Source organism: Oncorhynchus keta, chromosome 22 (assembly GCF_023373465.1).
Source record: "Oncorhynchus keta strain PuntledgeMale-10-30-2019 chromosome 22, Oket_V2, whole genome shotgun sequence".
NCBI classification, from domain to species: Eukaryota; Metazoa; Chordata; class Actinopteri; order Salmoniformes; family Salmonidae; genus Oncorhynchus; species Oncorhynchus keta.
This window is the reverse complement of record NC_068442.1, coordinates 37,354,016-37,373,259: the sequence shown is the minus strand read 5'-3', so window position 1 is coordinate 37,373,259 and position 19,244 is coordinate 37,354,016. Positions and strand designations below refer to the sequence as shown.

Below are 19,244 nucleotides of genomic sequence, written 5' to 3'. Positions count from 1 at the left end.
TTATTTATTTACTTTTCTGCTCTTTTGCACACCAATATCTCTACCTGTACATGCCCATCTGATCATTTATCACTCCAGTGTTAATCTGCAAAATTGTATTATTCGCCTACCTCCTCATGCCTTTTGCACACATTGTATATAGACTGCCCATTTTTTTTTCTACTGTGTTATTGACTTGCTAATTGTTTACTCCATGTGTAACTCTGTGTTGTCTGTTCACACTGCTATGCTTTATCTTGGCCAGGTCGCAGTTGCAAATGAGAACTTGTTCTCAACTAGCCTACCTGGTTAAATAAAGGTAAAATAAAAATAAAAAATTAATAGAATGCCTGCAACATCTAACGTGATGAGAACTCAAATCAAATGTATTTATAAAGCCCTTTTTACATCAGCAGATGTCAAAGTGCGAAACAGAAACTCAGCCTAAAACCCCAAACAGCAAGTAATGCATATGTAGAAGCACGGTGGCTATGAAAAACTCCTTAGAAAGGCAGGAACATAGAGAGGAACCAGGCTCTGATGGGTGGTTGTTCCAGGTGAAGATTATAAGAGTACATGGTCATTAAGGCCAGATTGTTCTTCAAGATGTTCAAACGTTCATAGATGACCAGCAGGGTCAAATAATAATCAGTGGTTTTAGAGCGTGCAACAGGTCAGTACCTCCGGAGTAAATGTCAGTTGGCTTTTCATAGCAAAGAATTCAGAGGTCGAGACAGCAGGTGCGATAGAGAGTTGAAAACCTCAGGTCTGGGACAAGGTAGCACGTCCGGTGAACAGGTCAGGGTTCCATAGCCTCGGGCAGAGCAGTTGAAACTGGAGCAGCAGCACGGCCAGGTGGAATGTGGACAGCCAGGAGTCATCAGGCAGGTAGTTCTGAGGCATGGTCCTAGGGCTCAGGTCCTCTGGGGGGAGAGAGAGAATTAGAGGGAGCATACTTAAATTCACACAGGACACCAGATTAGACAGGACAATTACACCATATATACCAGACTGACCCTAGCCCTCAGGTACATAGACTATTGCAGCATAGATACTGGAGGCTGAGATGGGGGGGGTTGAAGGACACTGTGACCCCGTCCGACGATACCCCCAGACAGGGCCAACCAGACAGGATATAACCCACCCACTTTGCCAAAGCACAGCCCCCACACCACTAGAGGGATATCAACAGACCACGAACTTACTACCCTGAGACAAGGGTACGAAGATCTCCTCCACTGCACGAGACTGAGGGGGCACAAACTGGACACTCAATCATCAAATTGTATTTGTCACATGCGCCGAATACAATACCTTACCTTGAAGTGCTTACTTACGAGCCCTAACAAACAAATGCAGTTCAATAAATACTAATAAATAAATAAATTACTAAATAAACTTTAAAAAAAAAAATATCCAAAAGTAACACAAGAAAATGACAACAATAACTAGGCTACATATGGGGCAAAAAAGTATTTAGTCAGCCACCAATTGTACAAGTTCTCCCACTTAAAGATGAGGCCTGTAATTTTCATCATAGGTACACTTCAACTATGACAGACAAAATTTGAAAAAAAATCCAGAAAATCACAGTAGGATTTTGAATGAATATATTTGCAAATTATGGTGGAAAATAAGTATTTGGTCACCTACAAACAAGCAAGTTGTTTTCTGGCTCTCACAGACCTGTAACTTCTTCTTTAAGAGGCTCCTCTGTCCTCCACTCGTTACCTGTATTAATTGCACCTGTTTGAACTTGTTATCAGTATAAAAGACACCTGTCCACAACCTCAAACAGTCACACTCCAAACTCCACTATGGCCAAAACCAAAGAGCTGTCAAAGGACACCAGAAACAAAATTGTAGACCTGCACCAGGCAGGGGAAAGCCTGAATCTGCAATAGGTAAGCAGCTTGGTTTGAATAAATCAACTGTGGGAGCAATTATTAGGAAATGGAAGACATACAAGACCACTGATAATCTCCCTCGATCTGGGGTTCCACGCAAGATCTCACCCCGTGGGGTCAAAATGATCACAAGAACGGTGAGCAAAAATCACAGAACCACACGGGGGGACCTAGTGAATGACCTGCATAGAGCTGGGACCAAAGTAACAAAGCCTACCATCAGTAACACACTACGCCGCCAGGGACTCAAATCCTGCAGTGCCAGACGTGTCCCCCTGCTTAAGCCAGTACATGTCCAGGCCCGTCTGAAGTTTGCTAGAGAGCATTTGGATGATTGGGAGAATGTCATATGGTCAGATGAAACCAAATATAACTTTTTGGTAAAAACTCAACTTGTCGTGTTTGGAGGACAAAGAATGCTGAGTTGCATCCAAAGAACATCAAATCAAATCAAATTTTATTTGTCACATACACATGGTTAGCAGATGTTAATGCGAGTGTAGCGAAATGCTTGTGCTTCTAGTTCCGACAATGCAGTGATAACCAACAAGTAATCTAACTAACAATTCCAAAACTACTGTCTTATACACAGTGTAAGGGGATAAAGAATATGTACATAAGGATATATTAATGAGTGATGGTACAGGGCAGCATACAGTAGATGGTATCGAGTACAGTATATACATATGAGATGAGTATGTAGACAAAGTAAACAAAGTGGCATAGTTAAAGTGGCTAGTGATGCATGTATTACATAAGGATGCAGTCGATGATATAGAGTACAGTATATACGTATGCATATGAGATGAATCATGTAGGGTAAGTAACATTATATAAGGTAGCATTGTTTAAAGTGGCTAGTGATATATTTACATCATTTCCCATCAATTCCCATTATTAAAGTGGCTGGAGTTGGGTCAGTGTCAATGACAGTGTGTTGGCAGCAGCCACTCAATGTTAGTGGTGGCTGTTTAACAGTCTGATGGCCTTGAGATAGAAGCTGTTTTTCAGTCTCTCAGTCCCAGCTTTGATGCACCTGTACTGACCTCGCCTTCTGGATGATGGCGGGATGAACAGGCAGTGGCTCGGGTGGTTGATGTCCTTGATGATCTTTATGGCCTTCCTGTAACATCGGGTGGTGTAGGTGTCCTGGAGGGCAGGTAGTTTGCCCCCGGTGATGCGTTGTGCAGACCTCACTACCCTCTGGAGAGCCTTACGGTTGAGGGCGGAGCAGTTGCCGTACAAGGCGGTGATACAGCCCGCCAGGATGCTCTCGATTGTGCATCTGTAGAAGTTTGTGAGTGCTTTTGGTGACAAGCCGAATTTCTTCAGCCTCCTGAGGTTGAAGAGGCGCTGCTGCGCCTTCTTCACGACGCTGTCAGTGTGAGTGGACCAATTCAGTTTGTCTGTGATGTGTATGCCGAGGAACTTAACTTGCTACCCTCTCCACTACTGTTCCATCGATGTGGATAGGGGGGTGTTCCCTCTGCTGTTTCCTGAAGTCCACAATCATCTCCTTAGTTTTGTTGACGTTGAGTGTGAGGTTATTTTCCTGACACCACACTCCGAGGGCCCTCACCTCCTCCCTGTAGGCCATCTCGTCGTTGTTGGTAATCAAGCCTACCACTGTTGTGTCGTCCGCGAACTTGATGATTGAGTTGGAGGCGTGCGTGGCCACGCAGTCGTGGGTGAACAGGGTGTACAGGAGAGGGCTCAGAACGCACCCTTGTGGGGCCCCCGTGTTGAGGATCAGCGGGGAGGAGATGTTGTTGCCTACCCTCACCACCTGGGGGCGGCCCGTCAGGAAGTCCAGTACCCAGATGCACAGGGCAGGGTCGAGACCCAGGGTCTCGAGCTTGATGACGAGCTTGGAGGGTACTATGGTGTTGAATGCCTAGCTGTAGTCGATGAATAGCATTCTCACATAGGTATTCCTCTTGTCCAGGTGGGTTAGGGCAGTGTGCAGTGTGGTTGAGATTGCATCGTCTGTGGACCTATTTGGGCGGTAAGCAAATTGGAGTGGGTCTAGGGTGTCAGGTAGGGTGGAGGTGATATGGTCCTTGACTAGTCTCTCAAAGCACTTCATGATGACGGAAGTGAGTGCTACAGGCGGGAGTCGTTTAGCTCAGTTACCTTAGCTTTCTTGGGAACAGGAACAATGGTGGCCCTCTTGAAGCACGTGGGAACAGCAGATTGGTATAGGGATTGATTGAATATGTCCGTAAACACACCGGCCAGCTGGTCTGCGCATGCTCTGAGGGCGCGGCTGGGGATGACGTCTGGGCCTGCAGCCTTGCGAGCGTTAACACGTTTAAATGTCTTACTCACCTCGGCTGCAGTGAAGGAGAGACCGCATGTTTTCGTTGCAGGCCATGTCAGTGCCACTGTATTGTCCTCAAAGCGGGCAAAAAAATTATTTAGTATGCCTGGGAGCAAGACATCCTGGTCCGTGACTGGGCTGGGTTTCTTCTTGTAGTCCGTGATTGACTGTAGACCCTGCCACATGCCTCTTGTGTCTGAGCCGTTGAATTGAGATTCTACTTTGTCTCTGTACTGACGCTTAGCTTGTTTAATAGCCTTGCGGAGGGAATAGCTGCACTGTTTGTATTCGGTCATGTTACCAGACACCTTGCCCTGATTAAGAGCAGTGGTTCGCGCTTTCAGTTTCACGCGAATGCTGCCATCAATCCACGGTTTCTGGTTGGGGAATGTTTTTATCGTTGCTATGGGAACGACATCTTCAACGCACGTTCTAATGAACTCGCACACCGACTCAGCGTATTCGTCAATATTTTTATCTGACGCAATACGAAACATGTCCCGGTCCACGTGATGGAAGCAGTCTTGGAGTGTGGAGTCAGCTTGGTCGGACCAGCGTTGGACAGACCTCAGCGTGGGAGCCTCTTGTTTAAGTTTCTGTCTGTAGGCAGGGATCAACAAAATGGAGTCGTGGTCAGCTTTTCCGAAAGGGGGGCGGGGCAGGGCCTTATATGCGTCGCGGATGTTAGAGTAACAATGATCCAAGGTTTTACCACCCCTGGTTGCGCATTCGATATGCTGATAAAATTTAGGGAGTCTTGTTTTCAGATTAGCTTTGTTAAAATCCCCAGCTACAATGAATGCAGCCTCCGGATAAATGGTTTCCAGTTTGCAAAGAGTTAAATAAAGTTCGTTCAGAGCCATCGATGTGTCTGCTTGGGGGGGATATATACGGCTGTGATTATAATCGAAGAGAATTCTCTTGGTAGATAATGCGGTCTACATTTGATTGTGAGGAATTCTAAATCAGGTGAACAGAAGGATTTGAGTTCCTGTATGTTTCTTTCATCACACCATGTCTCGTTAGTCATGAGGCATACGCCCCCGCCACTCTTCTTACCAGAAAGATGTTTGTTTCTGTCGGCGCGATGCGTGGAGAAACCCGTTGGCTGCACCGCCCCGGATAGCGTCTTCCCAGTGAGCCATGTTTCCGTGAAGCAGAGAACGTTACAGTCTCTGATGTCCCTCTGGAATGCTACCCTTGCTCGGATTTCATCAACCTTGTTGTCAAGAGACTGGACATTGGCAAGAAGAATGCTAGGGAGTGGTGCGCGATGTGCCCGTGTCCGGAGTCTGACCAGAAGACCGCTACGTTTCCCTCTTTTACGAAGTCGTTTTTTTTGGGGGTCGCTGCATGGAATCAATTCCGTTGACCTGTTTGTAAGGCAGAACACAGGATCCGCGTCGCGGAAAACATATTCTTGGTCGTACTGATGGTGAGTTGACGCTGATCTTATATTCAGTAGTTCTTCTCGACTGTATGTAATGAAACCTAAGATGACCTGGGGTACTAATGTAAGAAATAACACGTAAAAAAACAAAAAACTGCATAGTTTCCTAGGAACGCGGAGCGAGGCGGCCATCTCTGTCGGCGCCGCTGTGAAGTATGTGGGTGGAAACATCATGCTTAGGGACTGTTTTTCTGCAAAGGGACCAGGACGACTGATCCGTGTAAAGGAAAGAATGAATGGGGCCATGTATCGTGAGATTTTTAGTGAAAACCTCCTTCAATCAGCAAGGGCATTGAAGATGAAACGTGGCTGGGTCTTTCAGCATGGCAATGGTCCCAAACACACCGCCCGGGCAACGAAGGAGTGGCTTTGTAAGAAGCATTTCAAGGTCCTGGAGTGGCCTAGCCAGTCTCCAGATCTCAACCCCATAGAAAATCTTTGGAGGGAGTTGAAAGTCTGTATTTCCCAGCAACAGCCCCAAAACATCACTGCTCTAGCGGAGATCTGCATGGAGGAATGGGCCAAAATACCAGCACCAGTGTGTGAAAACCTTGAAGACTTACAGATAATGTTTGACCTCTGTTATATACGCTTTGTTGGCAATTACAAAGTATTGAGAAACTTTTGTTATTGACCAAATACTTATTTTCCACCATAATTGGCAAATAAATTCATTACAAATCCTACAATGTGATTTTCTGTATTTATTCTTCTCATTTTGTCTGTGATAGTTGAAGTGTAACTATGATGAAAATTACAGGCCTCTCATCTTTTTAAGTGGGAGAACTTGCACAATTGGTGGCTGACTAAATACTTTTTTGCCCCACTGTACATGGGGTATTGGTACCGAGTCAATGTATTGGGGTACAGGTTAGGACCTACTCAAGAGAAGACTTAAAGTCTGCGTCTCTCACATGGGTAGGCAGACCATTCCATAAACATTGAGCTCTATAGGAGAAAGCCCTGCCTCCAGCTGTTGCTTAGAAATGCTTGGGACAATAAGGAGGCCTGCGTCTTGTGACCGTAGCGTAGGTGTTAACGCAGGACCAGATTGGAGAGATGGGTAGGAGCAAGCCCATGTAATGCTTTGTAGGTTAACAGTAAAACCTTGGAACTCAGCCCTAGCCTTAACAGAAAGCCTGTGTAGAGGCTAGCACTGGAGTAATATGATCACATTTTTTTGGTTCTTGTCAAGAATTTAGCAGCAGTGTTTAGATTTGGATGTCATTTTAGGTGAAAATTGGGGGGGAAACGGGCTTATCCGTAAGAGGTTTTAACACTAACTTAACTTTATTTAGTGCTTTATTTATTTCCATTTTATTTTTCAACTTTATTAACCAGGTAGGCCAGTTGAGAACTTGTTCTCATCTACCACTGCGACCTGGCCAAGATAAAGCAAAGCAGTGCGACACAGAGTTACACATGGGATAAACAAAAGTACAGTGTGTGCAAATGTAGTAAGATTAGGGAGGTAAGGCGATAAATAGGCCATAGTGGCAAAATAATTACAATTTAGCAATTATACACAAGTGACAGCTGTGCTGAAGATGAATCTGCAAGTAGAGATACTGGGGTGCAAAGGAGCAAAAAATAAATAACAATATGGGGATGAGGTAGTTGGGTGGGCTATTTATTTGTAGTTATCCACAAGTCAGAATCGTCCCGAGTAGTGATGCTAGACGGGCGGGCGGGTAGAGCAGCAATCGGTTGAAGAGCATGCATTTAGTCAGTCATTCCCAACACACCACCGATCTATCTATCAAGAGAATCCTAGTGTCATTGTTTCTGTCAGTTGTGTTAATGTATCTAACTGTATGGATTCAAACACTAGTAGATGTGAGTAGTAGATGGTATTGAATCAAAGTTAGAGTGCAAATCAAGTCTTATTTGTTATGTGCTTGATATGCAACAGATGTAGACTATTAGTGAAATGCTTACTTATGGATCCATAAAAATTACATGGCTATATACAGGGAGTACCAGTACCGAGTCAATGTGCAGGAGTACAAGGTAATTGAGGTAGCTATGTACTGTACATATAAACTACCGTTCAAAAGTTTGGGATCACTTAGAAATGTTCTTGTTTTTGAATGAAATGCACACCTTTGTCCATTTTAAAATAACATCAAATTGATCAGAAATAGATAGAAAACAAATGACTATTGTAGCTGGAAATGGCTGATTTGTTTTTATTTAAATGGAATATCTACATAGGCCCATTATCAGCAACGCTATGTACTACTCCCTTCACAGAACAGCGCAAGAGTGTCTAGTTTGAGAAACAGACGCCTCACAAGTCCTCAACTGGCAGCTTCATTAAATAGTACCCGCAAAACACCAGTCTCAACGTCAACAGTGAAGAGGCGACTCCGGGATGCTGGCCTTCTAGGCAGAGTTGCAAAGAAAAAGCCACATCTCAGACTGGCGAATAAAAATAAAAGATTAAGATGGGCAAAAGAACACAGACACCGCCCCCAGGTGGTGAGGGTAGGTAACAACATCTCCACCCTTCTGATCCTCAACACTGGGGCCCCACAAGGGTGCGTTCTGAGCCCTCTCCTGTACTCCCTGTTCATCCACGACTGTGTGGCCATGCACGTATAGACGTCCTGGATGGCAGGCCAAACTGGGGCCAAACATAATAGTTTGTAGGTCAAACCGTTCGGACTCTGACAAACACCGCTCTAGCTCTGCCACCTTTCACCGCAGATGGGCTGTCTCATCGTCTGACAAACACCGCTCTAGCTCTGCCATCTTTCATCGCAGATGCGGAAGTGCAATATTGGCGGATGCGGTAGATTGAGACGTGTCCAATGCAACAACAAAAAACATACCTCTAGCTTAAACTGACAGATTTTGATGGATTTTCTTATGTTACTTAGGTTGACGCACTGGTGCTTCAGTCGACTCAAGGGTGTTAATAAATTAAACTTGAAATGTGATAACTAGACATATAATCTAGTATCCTTAACTAGCATTGAAAAAGTTAATTCATTCTTCTCTACCTAAATAAAAAAATCTCTCTTCCCATTTTCTGAATCACGATTGTAACGTCAGTACAGTAGCCTATGCTCTGGATTGGGGAGTGACGGGTAGCCTAAACGCACGCACACACTGGCAAAGATTTTCATCTTGCAGGCAGACACTGGAATATGTTTGAGTGACAGAGTGCGAGCTTTGCATAGGCGCTTTTTTTTTGTGGGACTAGAAAAAATGCCTGGAATGTAACACTTTATTAACCGGTTTCCATGCTTTTAAAATAAGATCTGTTTCGGAACCATATGGATCACTTTTGTTCCAGATTTTGCTTCTGTTCCTTGAAAAAAAAAAAAAAAAAGTATTTATTTTGCAGTTCTGTTTGCTGAACCGGTCCCTGGTATTGACGCTTTGCCTGCTTGATGGTTCTTCGGGGGGGTGTAGCGGGATTTCTTGTAAGCCTCCGGATTAGTGTCCCGCTCCTTGTGGATGTTGCCTGTAATCCATGGCTTCTAGTTGGGATATATACATACGTCACTGTGGGGACTCCTCAATGCCATTGGAGTCCCAGAACATATTCCAGTCTGTGCTTGCAAAACAGTCCTGTAGTTTAGCATCCGCTTCATCGGACCTCTTCCGAAATGAGCGTGTAACTGGTACTTCCTATTTGAGGTTTTGCTTGTAAGCAGAAATCAGGAGGACAGAGTTATGATCAGATTAGCCAAATGGAGGGTGAGGGAGAGCATTGTATGCATCTCTGTGTGTGGAATAAAGGTGATCTAGAGTGTTTATTATTATTTGTCTGTCCATGTCCTCTAGTTGCACAGGTGACATGCTGGTAGAAATGAGGCAAAACGGATTTCACTTTTATCTGCGTGAAAATCACAGGCCGCTAGCACTGCCTCTGGATTAGCATTTTCTTGATGGCTTATCGCCCTATATAGCTCATATAGCTCGCTCATGCAGTCTTAGTGCCAGCATCGGTTTGTTGTGGTAAGTAGACAGCTGTGAAAAATCCAGAAAACTATTTCGTTACAGAGTATGGTCTACATTTACATTACATTTACATTTAAGTCATTTAGCAGACGCTCTTATCCAGAGCGACTTACAAATTGGTGCAAACACCTATGACACCCAGTGGAACAGCCACTTGCATCTAAATCTTCTTGGGGGGGTGAGAAGGATTACTTACCCTTACTTACCCTATCCTAGGTATTCCTTGAAGAGGTGGGGTTTCAGGTGTCTCCGGAAGGTGGTGATTGACTCCGCTGTCCTGGCGTCGTGAGGGAGTTTGTTCCACCATTGGGGGGCCAGAGCAGCGAACAGTTTTGACTGGGCTGAGCGGGAACTGTACTTCCTCAGTGGTAGGGAGGCGAGCAGGCCAGAGGTGGATGAACGCAGTGCCCTTGTTTGGGTGTAGGGCCTGATCAGAGCCTGGAGGTACTGAGGTGCCGTTCCCCTCACAGCTCCGTGGCGAGCACCATGGTCTTGTAGCGGATGCGAGCTTCAACTGGAAGCCAGTGGAGAGAGCGGAGGAGCGGGGTGACGTGAGAGAACTTGGGAAGGTTGAACACCAGACGGGCTGCGGCGTTCTGGATGAGTTGTAGGGGTTTAATGGCACAGGCAGGGAGCCCAGCCAACAGCGAGTTGCAGTAATCAAGACGGGAGATGACAAGTGCCTGGATTAGGACCTGCGCCGCTTCCTGTGTGAGGCAGGGTCGTACTCTGCGGATGTTGTAGAGCATGAACCTACAGGAACGGGACACCGCCTTGATGTTAGTTGAGAACGTCAGGGTGTTGTCCAGGATCACGCCAAGGTTCTTAGCGCTCTGGGAGGAGGACACAATGGAGTTGTCAACCGTGATGGCGAGATCATGGAACGGGCAGTCCTTCCCCGGGAGGAAGAGGAGCTCCGTCTTGCTGAGGTTCAGCTTGAGGTGGTGATCCGTCATCCACACTGATATGTCTGCCAGACATGCAGAGATGCGATTCGCCACCTGGTCATCAGAAGGGGAAAGGAGAAGATTAATTGTGTGTCGTCTGCATAGCAATGATAGGAGAGACCATGTGAGGTTATGACAGAGCCAAGTGACTTGGTGTATAGCGAGAATAAGAGAGGGCCTAGAACAGAGCCCTGGGGACACCAGTGGTGAGAGCGCGTGGTGAGGAGACAGATTCTCGCCACGCCACCTGGTAGGAGCGACCTGTCAGGTAGGACACAATCCAAGCGTGGGCCGCTGGAGATGCCCAACTCGGAGAGGGTGGAGAGGAGGATCTGATGGTTCACAGTATCGAAGGCAGCCGATAGGTCTAGAAGGATGAGAGCAGAGGAGAGAGAGTTAGCTTTAGCAGTGCGGAGCGCCTCCGTGATACAGAGAAGAGCAGTCTCAGTTGAATGACTAGTCTTGAAACCTGACTGATTTGGATCAAGAAGGTCATTCTGAGAGAGATAGCGGTAGAGCTGGCCAAGGACGGCACGCTCAAGAGTTTTGGAGAGAAAAGAGAGAAGGGATACTGGTCTGTAGTTGTTGACATCGGAGGGATCGAGTGTAGGTTTTTTCAGAAGGGGTGCAACTCTCGCTCTCTTGAAGACGGGAGGGACGTAGCCAGCGGTCAGGGATGAGTTGATGAGCGAGGTGAGGTGATGAGCGAGGTGAGGTAAGGGAGAAGGTCTCCGGAAATGGTCTGGAGAAGAGAGGAGGGGATAGGGTCAAGCGGGCAGGTTGTTGGGCGGCCGGCCGTCACAAGACGCGAGATTTCATCTGGAGAGAGAGGGGAGAAAGAGGTCAGAGCATAGGGTAGGGCAGTGTGAGCAGAACCAGCGGTGTCGTTTGACTTAGCAAACGAGGATCGGATGTCATCGACCTTCTTTTCAAAATGGTTGACGAAGTCATCTGCAGAGAGGGAGGAGGGGGGATTCAGGAGGGAGGAGAAGGTGGCAAAGAGCTTCCTAGGGTTAGAGGCAGATGCTTGGAATTTAGAATGGTAGAAAGTGGCTTTAGCAGCAGAGACAGAGGAGGAAAATGTAGAGAGGAGGGAGTGAAAGGATGCCAGGTCCGCAGGGAGGCGAGTTTTCCTCCATTTCCGCTCGGCTGCCCGGAGCCCTGTTCTGTGAGCTCGCAATGAGTCGTCGAGCCACGGAGCGGGAGGGGAGGACCGAGCCGGCCTGGAGGATAGGGGACATAGAGAGTCAAAGGATGCAGTAAGGGAGGAGAGGAGGGTTGAGGAGGCAGAATCAGGAGATGGGTTGGAGAAAGTTTGAGCAGAGGGAAGAGATGATAGGATGGAAGAGGAGAGAGTAGCGGGGGAGAGAGAGCGAAGGTTGGGACGGCGCGATACCATCCGAGTAGGGGCAGTGTGGGAAGTGTTGGATGAGAGCGAGAGGGAAAAGGATACAAGGTAGTGGTCGGAGACTTGGAGGAGTTGCAATGAGGTTAGTGGAAGAACAGCATCTAGTAAAGATGAGGTCAAGCGTATTGCCTGCCTTGTGAGTAGGGGGAAGGTGAGAGGGTGAGGTCAAAAGAGGAGAGGAGTGGAAAGAAGGAGGCAGAGAGGAATGAGTCAAAGGTAGACGTGGGGAGGTTAAAGTCGCCCAGAACTGTGAGAGGTGAGCCGTCCTCAGGAAAGGAGCTTATCAAGGCATCAAGCTCATTGATGAACTCTCCGAGGAACCTGGAGGGCGATAAATGATAAGGATGTTAAGCTTGAAAGGGCTGGTAACTGTGACAGCATGGAATTCAAAGGAGGCAATAGACAGATGGGTAAGGGGAGAAAGAGAGAAAGACCACTTGGGAGAGATGAGGATCCCGGTGCCACCACCCCGCTGACCAGAAGCTCTCGGGGTGTGCGAGAACACGTGGGCGGACGAGGAGAGAGCAGTAGGAGTAGCAGTGTTATCTGTGGTGATCCATGTTTCCGTCAGTGCCAAGAAGTCAAGGGACTGGAGGGAGGCATAGGCTGAGATGAACTCTGCCTTGTTGGCCGCAGATCGGCAGTTCCAGAGGCTACCGGAGACCTGGAACTCCACGTGGGTCGTACGCGCTGGGACCACCAGATTAGGGTGGTCGCGGCCACGCGGTGTGGAGCGTTTGTATGGTCTGTGCAGAGAGGAGAGAACAGGGATAGACAGACACATAGTTGACAGGCTACAGAAAAGGCTACGCTAATGCAAGGAAATTGGAATGACAAGTGGACTACACGTCTCGAATGTTCAGAAAGTTAAGCTTACGTAGCAAGAATCTTATTGACTAAAATGATTAAAATGATACAGTACTGCTAAAGTAGGCTAGCTGGCAGTAACTGCGTTGTTGGCACTACACTAATCAAGTCGTTCCGTTGAGTGTAATAATTTCTACAGTGCTGCTATTCGGGGCTAGCTGGCTAGCTAGCAGTGTTGTTTACGTTACGTTGAGTTAAAAGAACGACAATAGCTGGCTAGCTAACCTAGGAAATCGGTCTAGACTACACAATTATCTTTGAAACAAAGACGGCTATGTAGCTAGCTATGTAGCTAGCTACGATCAACAAATCAAACCGTTGTACTGTAATGAAATGAAAATGTGATACTCCCTGACCGGTGATTGAACTCGAATCAGTAAACGTGTGGTGACGTTGGCTAGCTGTTAGCTGTTGGCTAGCTAGCAGAGTCTCCTACGTTAAGGACGACAAATAGCTGGCTAGCGAACCTCAGTGAATTAAGATAATCACTCCAAGGCTACACCCACTAAACTACACAATTATCTTGGAAACAAAGACAGCTATGTAGCTAGCTAACACTGAACTAATCAAGTCGTACAGTTGAGTGAATAGCACTACAGTGATGCTAATCTGTGTGCGTTAGCTAGCGTTGCTAGCTCCTGGGCGAAAAGCAGTGAAGGCTACGTTAGGGCGACGAAATACGAAATACGATAATTATGCAATTATCTCTGATACAAGGACGGCTATGTAGCTAGCTAAGAAGAATTGCTAAGATTATGTAGCTAGCTAACAGTAAACTAATCAAGTCGTACAGTTGAGTGAATAGCACTACAGTGATGCTAATCTGTGTGCGTTAGCTAGCGTTAGCTAGCTCCTGGGCGAATAGCAGTGAAGGCTACGTTAGGGCGACGAAATACGATAATTATGCAATTATCTCTGATACAAGGACGGCTATGTAGCTAGCTAAGAAGAATTGCTAAGATTAGACAAATCAACCGTTGTACTATAATGAAATGTAATGAAAAAGTTATACAAAGTTATACAACCTGCAGAGCGAAGTGCGAATGCGACCGCTCGCTCCAACCGGTTTTATTATGTTAAGTTTATGTTAAGTTTATGTTAAGTTTATTATGAGGTATTCTAACTCAGGCGAGCAGAACCTCGAGACTTCCTTAACATTAGAGACCGGCACCACATGTTGTCCTTCTGTGGCACAGTTGGTAGAGCATGGTGCTTGTAACGCCAGGGTAGTGGGTTCGATTCCCGGGACCACCCATACGTAGAATGTATGCACACATGACTGTAAGTCGCTTTGGATAAAAGCGTCTGCTAAATGGCATATATTATTATATTATTATTATTATATTATTTAGTTTTACTTGCATTAAGAGCAGTTGGGGGCCATGGAAGGAGTGTTGTATGGCATTGAAGATCGTCTGGAGGTTTGTTAACAGTGTCCAAAGAAGTGCCAGAAGTATACAGAATGGTGTCGTCTGCGTAGAGGTGTATCAGAGAATCACCAGCAGCAAGAGCAACATCAGTGATATATACAGAGAAGAGTCGGCCCGAGAATTGATCCCTGTGGCACCCCCATAGACTGCCAGAGGTCCGGACAACAGGACCTCCGATTTGACACACTGAACTCTGTCTGAGAAGTAGTTGGTGAACCAGACGAGGCAGTCGTTTGAGAAGCCAAGGCTATTGAGTCTGCCGATAAGAATGTGGTGATTGACAGAGTCGAAAGCCTTGGCAGGGTCGATGAAGACGACTGCACAGTATTGTCTTTTATCGATGGCAGTTATGATATCATTTAGGACCTTGAGCGTGGCTGAGGTGCACCCATGACCAGCTCGGAAACCAGATTGCATAGTGAAGAAGGTACGGTGGGATTCGAAATGGTTGATGATCTGTTTTGTTAACTTGGCTTTGAAGACTTTAGATAGGCAGGGTAGGATAGATATAAGTCTGTAACAGTTTGGGTCTAGAGTGTCTCCCCCTTTGAAGAGGGGGATGACTGCGGTAGCTTTCTAGTCTTTGGGGATCTCAGATGATACGAAAGAGAGATTGAACAGTCTAGTAATAGGGGTAATTTTAGAGAGGGTCCAGATTTTTGCAGAACATCAGCTATCTGGATTTGGGTGAAGGAGAAATGGGGGAGGCTTGGGAAAGTTGCTGTGAGTGGTGCAGGACTATTGACTGGGGTAGAGGTAGCCAGGTGGAAAGCATGGCCAGCCATGTAAAAATGCTTATTGAAATTCTCTATTGTAGATTTATCGGTGGTGAGTGTTTCCAAGCCTCAGTGCAGTGGGCAGCTGGGAGGAGGTGCTCTTATTCTCCATGGACTTTACAGTGGCCCAGAACTTTTTGAAGTTTGTGCTACAGGATGCAAATTTCTGTTTGAAAAAGCTAGCCTTTGCCTTCCTAACTTCCCTGAAAAGTTGCATATCGCGGGGGCTATTCAATGCTAATGCAGAATGCTACAGGATGTTTTTGTGCTGGTCCAGGGCAGTCAGGTCTGGGGTGAACCAAGGGCTATATCTTTTCTTAATTCTACTTTTTTTTTTTGAATGGGGCATGCTTATTTAAGATTGTGAGGAAAGCACTTTTAAAGAATACCCAGGCATCCTGTACTGATGGAATGTCAATATCCTTCCAGGATACCCGGGCAAGGTCGATTAGAAAGGCCTGCTCGCTAAAGTGTTTTAGGGCGCTTTTTTTATTTTCTTAAACAACATTTACTCCCTTTTTCTCCCCAATTTTGTGGTATCCAATTGTTAGTAGTTACTGTCTTGTCTCATCACTACAACTCCCGTACGGGCTCAGGAGAGACGAAGGTCGAGAGCCATGCGTCCTCCGAAACACAACCCAACCCAACCAAGCCGCACTGCTTCTTAACACAGCGCGCATCCAACCCGGAAGCCAGCTGCACCAATGTGTCGGAGGAAACACCGTACACCAAGCGACCTGGTCAGCGCGCACTTCGCCCGGCCCACCACAGGAGTCGCTAGTGCGCAACGAGACAAGGATATCCCTACCGGCCAAACCCTCCCTAACCCGGACGGCGCTAGGCCAATTGTGTGTCGCCCCATGGACCTCCTGGTCGCGGCCGGCTGCGACAGAGCCTGGGCTCGAACCCAGAGTCTCTGGTGGCACAGCTAGCACTGCGATTCAGGAGGCCATTTTATGGTGCTTTTGACAGTGATGAGGGGTGGTCGTTTGCGGTACACATTCGGAGGATAGGGAGACATTTATTATGTTCAACAGAGAGCTACTCCCGGTGCTTGGCCTGCCTTTCATTAGTTTAGTTGGTATAGGGTCCGCTATGCAGCTTGAGGGTTTAGAGGCCATAACTATTTTTGTGAATGTGTCCAATAGATACAGGATTAAAAACGTGAGTTTCTCCATTGATTCTAGGTCCTGAAAGTTCTGTGCAGACTCAAGACAACTGAGATTTGAGGGAATACGCAGATCGAAAAAGGAGTCTGTAATTTGCTTTCTGTTGATCAAGAAGTTCTCTTCATTCCCCCTGCATAATCTTGCAAACTGCTTTCTAACTGTCTCAAAGATGTTTCCTTATCTCCTGATCAGCATTTTCACCTGACAGAGACGGGTATCTCAGCAGAAAAATCTACCCAGTCAGAATATTTAATAATCCTGTTCTGTATGTGTGTCCTCTGCCAGCCGCTATGAGGAGGACATGTACTGGAGGAGGAGGGAGGAGGAGCAGTTGTACTGGGGGGAGCAGAGGCACATGATGCCCCCCCCTCCACTCATGAGCCGGCCCGGCATGCCAGTTCCCCCCCTACTGGTGAGAATCAATGATTCAATCAATCATTTACATGAACTTGATCAATAGAGAAAAAAACTGGGGTTTTAGCTTCTCAGTTTGTTTCAGAAGTGGCTAGTTTTAAGAGGGCACCTGGTTTTATTGAGCTCTTCTCTTTTCCCCTTAGCAGCCTGTGCGTCGGCCAGACTCCCCAGACGACCGTCACATCATGGCCAAACACTCCACCATCTACCCTGTGGAGGAGGAGTTGCAGGCGGTGCAGAGAATCGTCTCCCACACTGAGAGAGCCCTCAAACTGGTGTCTGTCTCCCTGCTGGAGAAAGAGCCTCCGTTGGCTGCTCCGTCGGCTGCTCCGTCGGCTGCTCCGTCGGCTGCTACAGAGGCTGATGCTGGAGAGAAAGGGTAAGAGCTGTATGGGTCTGTACTAGTGCACTACATCATTCACACAATGTTCTATACAACACATTTATACTTGAATGTTCTGTAACGCTGATCCCTCGTGGTGTGGGCCATGGGCATGTAGCCTGATCTGTAGCTTTTTCTTTACACATTCCTGCTGGTCCTCTGATCCCTGGTGTATAGACCGGACAACCAGGCGGCCCGTATGCTGAAGGGGGTGATGAGGGTGGGCATCCTGGCCAAGGGCCTGCTGCTCCATGGGGATAGGAACGTGGAGCTCATTCTGCTGGCTGCCAAGAAGCCCACCCTCTCTCTGCTGAAGGACATTGCTGAGCAGCTGCCCAAAGAAATGGCGGTAAGACCACAGACGGCTTTCCTTTAGTGGAATCACTGTCTTTTGGGATCCACTGTTATGTACTGGATTACACACCAGAAATATTAATCACATCAACCATTATAAGCAGCCCCCCCCCCAAATCATATTTGTTAGGCAAAGTGTCACAACAGAGGAAATCTGATAATTTTAAATACGAACCACAACGCTTGACTTCATGTCGTGAGGTTGTCATCAGGGCTAAAGTGAAAGAAATCGGCACCAACACTGAAGGAGGAGCTAATTGGAAGATCACACTGTATCATTAATTATTAAAGGTGAGTGGATACAGATGGACATCAAGGCTATTCAAAAGGAAACAGTTAAGGAGAGGACCTATACCAAACAGATTTGGCTTAAAGTAATTGTTTTCATTCAAATACTTTGGCTGCGCTTGATTGAGCTATGAGCTTGTCTGGCACAATGGAAACATTGAAATGGTAAAACAAATCAAATACAAGTGCAAATTCTGCACATCTGGCACTCCAAGCAGGTTTAATTAAATGTTCAAAGCATTTGAAAGAAAACAAATACTTGTTGAGCCCAGGTGTAGATTAAACCTGTGGTGTGTGTTGCATTTCCTTCCTCCCTCCTGAAGTTCTGCTACAATAAGTGTTTCATTAGTAGTGCATTTGACTGATCTTTAGTGCCACTGCCTGGTTATGACACCTGAACCCTACAGAGAGAGTGGGGCTATAGTTAAAATTTACTCCCCTAAGGTTACATAAAGCCATTGATTACAAACAACATTTGTGCCCATGTATTGACAACCACTGTCTAAAAAAAATATATATAATTCTGCATTTGTCCACTAGCACAAGGTTATCTAAATTGGCCTTTTTAAAAGCTAAATGCAGCTATTAAGAAATAATTTGAATATCTGGGGCCAAATACATGAATCCAGTGCCCTATCAAACTAATCTCCCCTGCCCCCCAGTCCATAAAGATAACCCCCTCCTCTGTAGTGAGTAATCCAGTGTCCTTTTAACCGGCAGCCATTTTCTGAAGATCAGTATGAGGTGAAGGCTCACCCTGAGGAAGCCAACATCGTGATTTTTTCGAGCAAGGAGCCAAAAATGCAGGTCACCATCTCTCTAACCTCGCCACTGATGAGGGAGGACCCTGCCCCTGACAAGGAGGAAAAGGCAGGAGACAAAGCGGCTGAGAAAGGTTAGAGAAGCCAAGCTTTCAGTCCAATAAATGCACTGTGTGTCCCCCAAACCTCAAGCTGAACCAAAAAAAACTAAAATGGGACTTTTAACCAAGCACATAATGACTATTTCATCCAAATGTGGTAGATATCATAGAATAATACTTTTGTTGCTCCCATCACGGACACCGATGATATGAAGTGAATTGACTCACCATTTTGTTTCTGTCTCTTGTTTTAATTTATCCATTATTTGTAGTACCAGTAGTCAAATTGTTTTTCACTTTGTCTGATATGGAAATCTAAAGCCGGGCTCTGCGACCTTTCTATGCCATTAAGGTTTTTGTGTATGTTTCTTTAAACAAGCCCAGATATGCCCCATGAAACCATGACAACAATGGAAGTACTGAGCTATGTGAAGATGATGCCCAGGGTTAAGGGTGCATTTAACACTTTTCTGAAATTAAATAATGACTTTATTTTGTTACCATTGATTGCCGTGTCTATTTCTGTTGTGTAATTGGTCAATAGTTGCTAAGGGATTTCACAAGGTCCCATGACCTTCCCACACTTCCATCTCTCATGCCTGCAAACTGAAACGGCATTATCAAAGTATTGGTTGACACGGTGTTGGAGTGTAATTCTATCCCCACACAATGGTCTCTATTAAAGTTGGGACGAGATGTATGAATTGATTAGGCTGCGA

General features: G+C 46.2%; 1 protein-coding gene across 3 annotated transcripts in view; it reads left to right on the top strand.

The window, feature by feature from the left end:
* LOC118401410 (zinc finger RNA-binding protein-like) overlaps nucleotides 1–19,244 on the top strand; it is a 43,699-nt gene that overhangs the window by 17,880 nt on the left and 6,575 nt on the right. For 2 of the 3 annotated variants that reach the window (XM_052475134.1, XM_052475136.1), the window contains exons 11-14: nucleotides 16,511–16,637; nucleotides 16,783–17,018; nucleotides 17,199–17,370; nucleotides 18,384–18,558. In XM_052475134.1, coding sequence (XP_052331094.1) covers nucleotides 16,511–16,637; nucleotides 16,783–17,018; nucleotides 17,199–17,370; nucleotides 18,384–18,558 — 710 coding nt within the window. The remainder of the gene's footprint in view (nucleotides 1–16,510; nucleotides 16,638–16,782; nucleotides 17,019–17,198; nucleotides 17,371–18,383; nucleotides 18,559–19,244) is intronic. The other variant, XM_052475135.1, reaches the window with a different exon arrangement.